General features: G+C 42.0%; 1 protein-coding gene across 1 annotated transcript; it reads right to left on the minus strand.

Annotated features, from left to right (window-relative positions):
• Window positions 1-133: 133 nt before the first annotated feature.
• Window positions 134-3,567, minus strand: LOC115731835 (G-type lectin S-receptor-like serine/threonine-protein kinase At4g27290). The gene is made up of 7 exons (XM_048274294.1): window positions 2,198-3,567; window positions 1,850-1,975; window positions 1,610-1,732; window positions 1,332-1,535; window positions 965-1,157; window positions 733-883; window positions 134-593 (listed from the first exon to the last, which is right to left on the minus strand). Exons 1-7 carry the CDS (start codon window positions 3,480-3,482, stop codon window positions 285-287), a joined length of 2,391 nt encoding a protein of 796 aa, XP_048130251.1. The 5' UTR covers window positions 3,483-3,567; the 3' UTR covers window positions 134-284.
• Between the last annotated feature and the right edge of the window lie 7,458 nt (window positions 3,568-11,025).

Below are 11,025 nucleotides of genomic sequence, written 5' to 3' on the forward strand. Positions count from 1 at the left end.
AAAGTTTGCGGAAACCGTTGTACGGACCATTGTATCAGACTTTAGTTCGGTGGCCAGCTCTCCAACAGTGTATTTAATATTTATCCACTCTTCATTTCTATCATTGCTCTATTGGTTACATAATCCCACTGTAGCAGTATTGACAAGAGGCCTTTTCCTTCGATCTAGTATGCAAGCAAGAAAATCTAGACATGCGTAAATGACCTTGTAGGACATTGAAATGCGAATTAGGTGACGTTTTTCTCATGTCCGGGATGAAACCTCAATAACAGTCGATGGAGCATCTACCGGGCTTCCGGCATTGTGATGCTTATCGAATTGTTTGTATAATGATCTTCTCCTGTTGAAGCTGAACTTGAGTTTTCCATGCTTCTTTCCATGAAGAAACCCGGTTGCTTAGGTTGAGGCGTAACCGTTCCTTCGCTTCCCAGAATGGAAGCGACCATGGACATGGCCGGCCTGTCTGCGGGGAACTTTTGGACGCACAACAACCCGACATGGATGCATCTTTCTACTTGAGGCTCGTCGGCAGAGTCGCACAATGTTTTGTCAAGAAGTTCCAAGGCCCCGCCGTGTGTCCAAAGCAACCATGCCTGTGACAAATCAAATTACACAACTAGCTTGCTTGTCATTGAAAGAAGAAACTATATTAATGTATTAGTATGAATCAGACAAAGACATAGTTACATGCACCAGACAGCCCAAGCAATGTTCTCTTCTAGCACAACTTACGTGCCCAAGAAGGTTGTGGTGGTGGTTCGGATGGGAGAACCCTCTATTCTTTTTGCCGCTTATAATCTCTAATAAGAGCACTCCAAAGCCATATACGTCAGATTTCACGGAAAACTTCCCATCGAAAGCATACTGCGGGGACATGTAGCCGCCGCAAGAAGCACATCGTCATTCATGTATTAGTTCTCTAAAGCACTAACTCGAGCACTCAGAAGAGATGGTATGAACTTACTAGGTTCCTATCACTCTTCTAGTTTTCACTTCTTTTTCATCACCACCGAAGATCCTGGCCAAGCCAAAGTCCGAGATTTTAGGATTTAGCTTGGCGTCCAGCAAAATGTTGCTTGCCTTTAAGTCTCTGTGAATAATTTGAAGTTTCGAATCTTGGTGTAGATACGGAAGTCCTCGCGCGATTCCCATAACAATGTCAAATCTTCTTTTCCAAGCCAAGGAGGAGCTTTTAGCCCGATCTGCAAGTCACCAAATGACACAAAAGCTTCAAATGACCGATCTTTGAACTACTTGCTACGTCCGTTTATTGTTCAAGCAATAGATCTCATTTGAACAGATCGAGATGAAGAGGGTCATACCGAAAATTAAATGATCTAAGCTTCCATTAGGCATATATTCATAGATTAAGATTCTTTCGTCTCGCTCAGTGCGGCAGCCCACTAGTCCTACAAGATTCCCGTGCTGAAGTTTTGCGATCAGAACTACTTCGTTCATAAACTCTTTGAGACCTTGTCCCGAATTCTTTGACAGCCTCTTTACTGCTATTTCTTGATCCACCGAAAGATTGCCTTGCATAATCATTATTCCAGTTATTTCTTTGCCTCTTTTGCACGAACACTTAGCTACGGATGTACACAAGTTACCTTGTAGACGGGGCCAAAGCCACCCTCGCCGATCATATTCCTCCAAGAGAAATTGTCAGCAGCAGCAGCAATCGTAGCAAAATCATATAATGGCAAGTCCAACTCGTCTTTTCCACTTCTCCAACCTAATTAACATGGAAATCAGACACAACGGAACTACAATATGACATAGGCTTACGACGTAAATAGATCACATCCTCTTCAATGAAAGGAAACTGGATTTGGTTGATAAATAGGTTTACCTCTCTCTTTCGATCTTCTTCTCCCGTAAATAACCCAAATTGCTGCGGCCGTAATGAACAGTCCCAAAATGGATAGAATCCCTATGATGATCAATCTTTTCTTCTTGTTGGTACTTCGGATTGCATCTAGATAGAGAAGAATGGAGGACATTACGTAATGTTACCTAAGATTACGTTCCATAAGCTAAGGGTCCGGATTCATGATCATTTGGGAGGGAAAAAAAAAACAATTAACCGAAGCCGGAACAATTGCAGGTGACAAGAGTATGAAACACCCACAAATAACAATCCAACTAGACTAAAAAATCTACACCAAGATCAGCTCTGCCGGTTTGAAGATGCACCTACCTAGTTCGGAAGTCGGTAGTCGTATGAATAGGTTCCGTTCGTAGTCAACTCCAGGAATACATTCTCTAAGATCGATTAGGTTGCCAAACCACATTAGGCAGCCACTACCTCCTCCTCTAACATCCGAATTAGCATAAGCAGCACATGAACAATTCTTCAAGCACTCGGCCTTGCATTCGTCGAGGCTCATGTTCTTGTCCAACCGTAAATCTATCGGGTCGGGTAGTTTCACCCCGGAGAGTTTCAAGAAGCCCTCTCCTTTCGAACAATTAAGGGATAGTATTCTCACGCAGCCCGAAGACCGGTTAAGCAGGTCCCATTCTTCCGGAGACTTGGGCGTGTACCCTTGTAAGCATTTGCATACCGGAGCCTCGTTTATTCTGCAGAAACCATTGGAACCGCACTCAGCATAATTGTCACATATATCATTTGGAGCCGAGTACATGGTATCCCATGTAGCGCTCCCATTCATATACATGAGGCGTTGTACTAATCCGGACGGGTTTAAAGTGACTCTCGTAATGACTCCATTTGATAGAGGCTCGTAGACGAAATATATCTCACTCGCGTTGTAAATTAGTGCAAGCCGGGAGAATGAACTTGGTGCCATGGAAGAACCACCGAATTGAACTCCATTCCACGGTCCCGTCCGATACTTTATTCCCGAATCTGTTGAGACTATTTCCCATTGTGGCAACTCCCGATTGCTTAGTCTGAACATATAGCCTCCGGGGGAGGGATCATCTGCGCTTCTCCGGGAAGTCGGGTAACTCTCTAAACCGGTTGCCAAGTTCCGCCCGATGTTCATACCGGCAAATTGCGTGTCAGATGGGTAGTTGAAGCTCTGCCATGAATATTCCTTAGAACTCGAACTGCTATTTCCTCTAAGAACAAGATTTCCCGAGTCCAAAAGCTGAGCAACCTGATTCCTAAGCATCCCCGATGAATTTGAAGACCAAACGACACTCTTCGACCGGTTTAGAAGAACAAGTGCTCCATCATTAGTAATTGTGAGGGTACCATCCGAATCGGCGAGCGGATCGTTCCCGTTGGCCACCCACACGACCGTCTCGGGAATGATCTTGTACCATATCCCCAAGAACCTGTTGTTGGAGTTGCCGGGAGAGAAGAAGCCGAGCTCAAAGCTTTGGCCCGAGGAAACTAGCGTCTCTCCATCGCTAATGGATCGGCCTGAACTTAACGTGTCACCCGCATATGACGGGCCTAGAACCGAAAGAAGAACCATGAAAGGGCACAAGAAGGTGAAGAGAGGATGCCTTCTCATTTCAATGCCTTCCAATGACTTTGTCTTGCTCTTCTTCCCCGTATCCACGCCTTCACCGACGCAAGTTTTCGGGGCAACTTTAGGATGATTGCTTTAGTTGTGAACACTGTTTAGATACGTGAGAAAGTAAACGATACATCTTAAACCCATTTACTTTAGGGACAGATAAGGTAATGTAGCAAAAGGAAGTTTCTTATGGTAGCCTTTTTTGACCGGTGGTCCGCATCATGTCATGTCGGCCCGACTTGGAGCTTCCACACGGTCAGAAAAAAATGGCATGTCAACTTCAGTCCTTTTCGGTGCAATTGGGGCTCTCTAGCATGTCGTTTGATGGCCTAATGAAAAAACATTGCTTCCTCGGGCTCAAGTGGATTTACCATGTTTTCCATAAACTTGTTTTGGTTTGATTAAGTATATTTTCTGGAGGTGCAACTCATTCGGAGGGCAAAGCTGGTAGCAACAATCGAGGGAGAAAGTGTATCATTGATGGTGAAGTATATAATAAATGTCAAATTGTATATGGGCGATATGATATGTCTAATGTCAAATCCCTGTTCCTAGTTCCTTAAAAAAAACCTTGTTCATCCTCGGTCAATGTTTTAGCACGAGCCCACTATGTCTATGAGTTTCTAGATCGACCGGTCCGTTCAATTTCTGCACCGCAATCCATGCCAATGAATTTTCTGCGTATGGACAAACCGAGCTGTGAGCATGGAGGAAACCGACTAATGTTCATACATCTGCTAGCCCGGACAGGTGATGAACACCGAAGGAACACGTTGAGGGGAAATGGTCAACCACACCACCGCCCGCCTCTCTCCCCCCGAGACACACAAACCAAAAAAAAAAAAAAAAATCTATGAATCCATCTTAATCGGCACAATGGGTAACGAGATTCGACTCGGGATTGTATGTGCTGGGCCGTTAAGCCGGTCCAGCCCATTTAACTAAGCTCTTAGCTTCTTATCATGTGGGAGAGGGGCTGTTATACCTAGTGACACACATCAGCGCCAAAAACGTGAAAAGGCAGCAGCAAAAAACGTGGGACAGCAGCAGTTTTTCTGGGAAAAACGAATCTGTCCAGCGGCGAGCAACTTGACGATTGGAAGTCCATCCGTGATTTGATTAGGCTGAAATTTTGTCAGCAGTGTCGGGACTTATTGGTCTTGATTCTGAACGGTTGGAACTTGTTTTGAAGGTGTTTACTACAGCTTTTCATGAGTAGTTCCGGACCACGTTTTTGAGGTGTTTTTTGTGATGTTGATGCTTGTTATTCACTTATAGTTTTGGGATTTCAGTATTGTTGAAATCAATGAGGTTTTGTACCTAAACTATCAATAGTGGAGATTTGGGTGGACTCCGTGAACAATCTCGTGGTGTTTATCCTTCACATTGGAGGAGTTTTCCACGTAAAAATTCTCGTGTCATTTTTCTTTTGGTTCGTATATTTCCATTGGTTGTGTTCGATTCGTTTTCTCACGGGTTTAGTCAAAGAGGGAAATTTATTCGTTGTTTTTCCCAATAGAGTGATATCAGAGCGTTGTTTTTGATCGAACGATGGAACCGAATGGAGCGGGATGGTCGGTTTGAATGGAAAGAATTATCATGTATGGAGAGGAAAAATGGAAGATCTTCTATATGTGAAGTGCTGGCATTTACTAGTGTTTGCCGTTGCTTAACTCGATAACATGACCGATGCCAATTGGAATCTTGAGCACAAAATTGCGAGTGGATTTATTCGACAATTTGTCAATGATAATGTTTTGAATCACATCAACAAAGAATCACATGCTAGAACCTTGTGGAACAAGCTTGAGTCATTATATGCACAGAAGAATGGCAACAACAAAATATGTTTGATTAAACAATTTATGGAGTTGCATTACAAAGATGGCCAATCTATATCGGACCATTTGAATGAGCTTCGGGGAGTGATAGACCAACTTTTCGCCAAGAATACTAAATTTGATGATGAAGTGCGGGGACTTTGGCTACAGTGTACCTTACCGAAATCTTGGGAGAAATTTCGTATGTCTTTAATTAATGCGCACCTGATGGTATTGTTAACATGAATTTTGTAAAAAAGTGGTGCTCTGAATGAAGAGATGAGAAGAAAAACACATGGCTCTTTCTCTCATTCTGAAAGTTAAGTTGTTGAAAACAGGGTTTGAAGTCAAAGTAAAGCACCAAAAGCTAGAAACAAGAATTGGAGCAAGTCAAGATCATGGAAAAAGACTATTGAGTATCATCACTGCAGTAAGATGGGTCATATTAGGAAAAATTATTTTCAGCTGAAAAATGAGAAGAAAAATAGCAATGACAATAATGAGAAAAGAGATAACAGTAATGATGATCGGGTGGCTACTGCTATTGGGGAACTTGTTATTGTTTGCTATGATGACAATGTTAATTTTACCTGCGATGATTCGAATTGGATTATTGATAGTGGAGCTTCCCTTCATATCACATCCAGGAAGGAGTTTTTTACATCCTACAAGTCGGGAAATTTTGGCACCTTAAGGATGGGCAATGACGGCTTGGCTACGGTTGTGGGTATAGGAGACGTGTGCTTAGAGACTAATAATGGAGCAAAACTAATTCTAAAACATGTTCATGTACTGGATATTCGTTTGATTCTGGTTTCGATTGGTAAATGTAGGATTTTATAGTGCTTTTGATAATGGACGGTGGAAACTCACGAGAGACTCATTTGTTGTAGCTAGAGGCATGAAGCAATCTTCTTTGTATTTGTTTCAGGCCAAGATTTCTAAGGACATGTGTAATGTTGTGGAAGATGAGAATGCAACCGCATTATGGCACAAGAGGCTTAGTCACACAAGTAAGAAATTTATTGGTTTGTTGGCTAAAAAAGGTTTATTCTCTGGAGTGAAGAGTGCAAGACTTGAGAAGTGTGCACATTATTTAGGAGGAAAACAACAAAGAGTCTATTGAAGAGTCGATTGCCTTCGAGAAAATCAGAGTTGCTAGAACCGGTGCATTCGGATGTTTGTGGTCCAATAAAACCACTCTCACTTGGTGGGACAACCAACTTTATAACCTTCATTGATGACCATTCAAGAAAATTATGGATTTATTTTTTGAAGACAAAAGATCAAGTGTTAGGTGCATTCAAGCAGTTTCAAGTTTCAGTTGAAAGACAGACTAGAAAGAAGTTAAAATGCATTCGCTCGGATAATGGTGGTGAGTAGATCGGACCATTTGATGAATATTGCAGGCAAGAGGGGATTCTACATCAGAAGACACCTCCTAAAACACCCCAATTAAATGACATAGCAGAAAGAAGGAATAGAACATTGGTTGAGAGAGTCTGATATTTAATTTCGGATGCAAAATTGTCAAAATCCTTTTGGGGTGAGGCTTCGAGTACAGTGGTACATGTTACCAACATTTCTCCCATTATTGCTTTGGATGGTGACATTCCGGATAGAGTTTGGTTTAGAAATGATATTTCATATGACCATCTAAAGGTGTTTGGCTGCAAGTTTTTGTTTATGTTTATGTTCTCGGGGATGAGAGGTCCAAGTTAGATGTCAAGAGACGAGAGTGCATCTTTCTTGGTTATGGTTTTAATGAATTCGGCTACAGACTTTATGATCCAGTTGCGAAGAAAATTGTCAGAAGTTGATATGTGGTATTCATTGAGAATGAGAACATTTGGGATATTGAGAAGATGAAGAAGACAGATTCCCATGATTATGATATTTCGGTTAATACTGGGTCGGTCCCATCTTTTGAGTTGTAGGGACATTTGTATGATTAGGTTGAAAATGGTGTTCAAGGTCAAACTCCGGATCAACAAGTTCGGGGTCGGACTCGTAATGATCAGTAGGTTCAAGATCGGATATAGGGTGATCAGCAACATTCATATGGCACCGATACTCAAGAGAGTGCACCATTAGCTCCACCAATCACTGTTTTGAGGAGGTCTACCATAGACTGTACCCTATCTATAGATACTCTTCTCGTGAATATGTTTTATTGACAGATGTAGGTGAACCTGAAAATTTTGAAGAAGCAAAAGAAGATAAGAATAAAAAAGAATGGTTCGATGGAATGCATGATGAGATGAAGTCATTGCATGACAATCATACTTTTGAGTTGGTGGCACTACCTAAGGGCAAAGAGCTTTGAAGAACCGATGGGTTTATAGATTGAAGCAGGATGAGACCACTTCGCGTCCTCGATATAAAGCCAGACTGGTTGTTAAAGGCTTCAATAAGAAAAAGGGACTTGACTATGATGAAATTTTGTTGCCGGTTGCGAAAATGTCTTCAATTTGAGTTGTTCTGAGTCTAGTAAATAGTCTTGATCTTGAGGTTGAGTAGATGGACGTGAAGACTACTTTTCTTCACGATGATTTGGAGGAAGATATATACACGAAGTAGCCTAATGGTTTCCAGGTGAAAGGTAAAGAAAATTATGTTTGCAAATTGAAGAAAAGCTTATATGGCTTAAAGTAAGCGCCGAGGCAATGGTATAGAAAATTCGAGTTGGCGAGCAAGCCTATAAGAAGACTACTTCTGATCATTACGTGCTTGTGCAGAAATTCTTTGAAGATGACTTTGTTATTTTATTGCTCTACATGGATGATTAGCTTATAGTTGGTCAGAATGCTTCAAGGATTGACCAGCTAAAGCGAGATTTGAGCAAGTCTTTTTTGATGAAAGACTTGGGGCCGGCTAATCGAATTCTTGGTATGAGGATCACTTGTGACAGATAGGCGAAGAGGTTATGGTTATCTCAAGAGAAGTACATAGAGAAAGTACTTCAAAGGTTCAAAATGGATAAAGCTAAAGTGGTGAGTACGCCTCTTGCTACACACTTTAAGCTTAGTTATAAACAATGTCCGTCCAATGAGAAAGATCTGAAAGACATGGAAAAGGTTCCTTAGGCTTCTGCAGTGGGTAGTTTGATGTATGCAATGGTTTGTACAAGGCCAGAAATAGCTCATGCAGTTGGTGTGGTTAGCCGTTTTATGACAAATCCAGGTAGAGAGTAATGGAATGCATTGAAGTGGATCTTACGATATCTCCGAGGCACTTCTAGTTTGAGACTTTCATTTGGGAGTGAGAAGTCGATTCTTGTTGGGTATACTGATTCAGACATGGCAGGGAATGTTGACACAAGGAAATCTACTTTAGATTATTTGATTACTTTTTCGGGGGGAGTCGTGACTTGGCAGTCAAGGTTGCAAAAATGTATTGCATTGTCGATGAGAGAGGCAGAGTTCATCGGAGCAACCAAAGCATGCAAGGAATTGCTTTGGATGAAAGAGTTCACACATTAACTTAAGAAAGGTATGTTTTACTTTGTGATAATCAAAGTGCTATACATCTTGCGAAGAATTCCACTTTTCATGCTAGATCAAAACATATTGATGTGAGGTATCATTGGATACGAGAAACTTTAGAATCCAAAAGGTTGGAACTTGAGAAAGTACACACAAAAAATAAAGCTTCGGATATGATGACAAAGGCTCTCACTTGAGAGAAGTATGAGTTTTGCCGGCGCCAAGCGGACATGGATTTCTGTTGAGTTTCTTTTTGTATCAAAATCTCCCCCAATGGGCTGGAGAGGAAGATTTGTTGGACCATTTAAGTTGGTCCAGCCCATTTATGTAAGCTCTTACCTTCTTATTATGTGGGAGAGGGCTGCTATACCCTATGAAGCACCGACACGCCAAACCCCTCGGCGTGTCGGTGTCGGACACGTGTCGGACCCGGATACGCGTCCGATACGGTCCGACACGCGTTCGACACGTGGTCAACGCGTGTCGGAGGTCCGACACGTAGTCAACGCCCGCGACACGCCGGGGACACGCCAGTCCGTGAGGGAAGAGGGCGGGGAAAAGCAGATCCGAAGGGCGTAGAACGGTGGGGGAAGGGGGAGGAGCGTTTCCGGCCATGAGAGAGATGAGGGAGGGAGCCGGAGACGCGAGCGCCCAAGCAGAGCATGGCCTTCATGTGCGCCGGAGCAGAGAGAGCGAACGAGCCGGAGGACAGAACCAGTAGCACAAATCATGGTGGTCGATGCCGTAGTTGGCTTCGCGAGACAGAGAGGACCGATAGAGAGAAAGGGGGGGAGATTTTTTCGGGAAGTAAAAGAGGCAGAGGGGGTGCAGCAGAGAGGAGAGAGAGGTTTTCGGTGAACGTGAAAGTTTGAAAACAGAAAAGAAGGGGAGACAGAGAAGAGAGAGAGAGAGAGAGAGAGGAGGAGAAAGGTGTCAGAGATTTTTTAAAAAGTAAAGAGAGAAGGGGAGGAGACGTGAGAGAGGAGGGGAAGTGTGCGGATAACAGGATTTTTTTTATTATTTATTTATTTTCTAGGCTGGTTAGGATCAAATTACTGGAGTATTCATGGTGTGAGCTTCCTTTGATTATAAGAACTCTTTTGATAAATTTTCTATTTTATAAAAAAATATAAAAATAATAATATATCATACATATATAAAAATATATTTAATATACGACGTGTCCCTAACGTGTCGAAAATCTCTATATTTTAAAAATGACGTGTCGGAGTGTCGTGTCGTGTCGTGTCCCGTGTCGGTGTCGGTGCTACTTAGGCTATACCTAGTGACACACATCAGCACCAAAAACGTGAAAAGACAGCAGCAAAAGACGTGGGACAGTTGTAGTTTTTCTGGGAAAAGCGAATCTGTTCAGCAGTGATCAACTCGATGATAGGAAGTCCACCCGTGGTCCGATCAGGCTGAAGTTTTATTAGCGGCTTTAGGACTTATTGGTCTTGATTCTGAACGGTTGGATCGTGTTTTGAAGGTGTCTACTACAGCTTTTTGTGGGTGGTTTCAGATCACGTTTTTGGAGTTTTTTTTATCCGTTTTCTCTCTTAAAGGTGATGTTGATGCTTGTTCTTTACTTATAGTTTTGGGATTTCAGTGTTGTTGAAATCAGTGAGGTCTTGTACCTAAACTATTAATAGTGGAGATTCGAGTGGACTCTCCGAACAGTCTCGTAGTTTTTGTCCTTCACATTGGAGGAGTTTTCCACGTAAAAATTATTGTGTCATTTTTCTTTTGGTTCGTATATTTCCATTGGTTATGTTCGATTTGTTTTCTCACAAGTTCAATCAAAGAGGGAAATTTATCCGTTGTTTTTCCCAACAGCATGTGCAATCTCTTGTTGATTTCCATAAGAACTGTATGGCCTTATCATGGACTGAATTTTACAAGACCCTCAAGAGATACGCTTATCAATACTTCGAGTTTTCATTTTGTAACTAAATTAGGCGTCTGGTACGACTAGTCGATTAGCTTCTCATTAGAGGACTGCAGAAACAGAAGATAGTCTTGAGAATTTTGGGTAATACATTCATCTGAAATTGGATTTCGATAGACGATTTTGTTTCATTGATGTACTTCCAAGACTGAATATTACAGAGAAGACCATATTTTTGTCAACAGTTCTTTCTCCTATATTCGCATTTAATCCTGTTCCATTCAGTTCAAAATCAGCAGCAGAAGCTATAGCTTGAGAATGAATCCCCAGAGGTTAACAAAATC

This window comes from Rhodamnia argentea, chromosome 2 (assembly GCF_020921035.1).
Source record: "Rhodamnia argentea isolate NSW1041297 chromosome 2, ASM2092103v1, whole genome shotgun sequence".
NCBI lineage: Eukaryota > Viridiplantae > Streptophyta > Magnoliopsida > Myrtales > Myrtaceae > Rhodamnia > Rhodamnia argentea.

Bases quoted from the DNA above. Each gene is read 5' to 3' on its own strand.
- LOC115731835 (XM_048274294.1), bottom strand. From the start codon at position 3,482: ATGAGAAGGCATCCTCTCTTCACCTTCTTGTGCCCTTTCATGGTTCTT. The intron at 1,733-1,849 runs GTAAACCTATTT...CATGTTAATTAG, and splicing joins AAGAAGATCGAAAGAGAGAG to GTTGGAGAAGTGGAAAAGAC. The intron at 594-732 runs GTAAGTTGTGCT...GATTTGTCACAG, and splicing joins ACCACAACCTTCTTGGGCAC to GCATGGTTGCTTTGGACACA.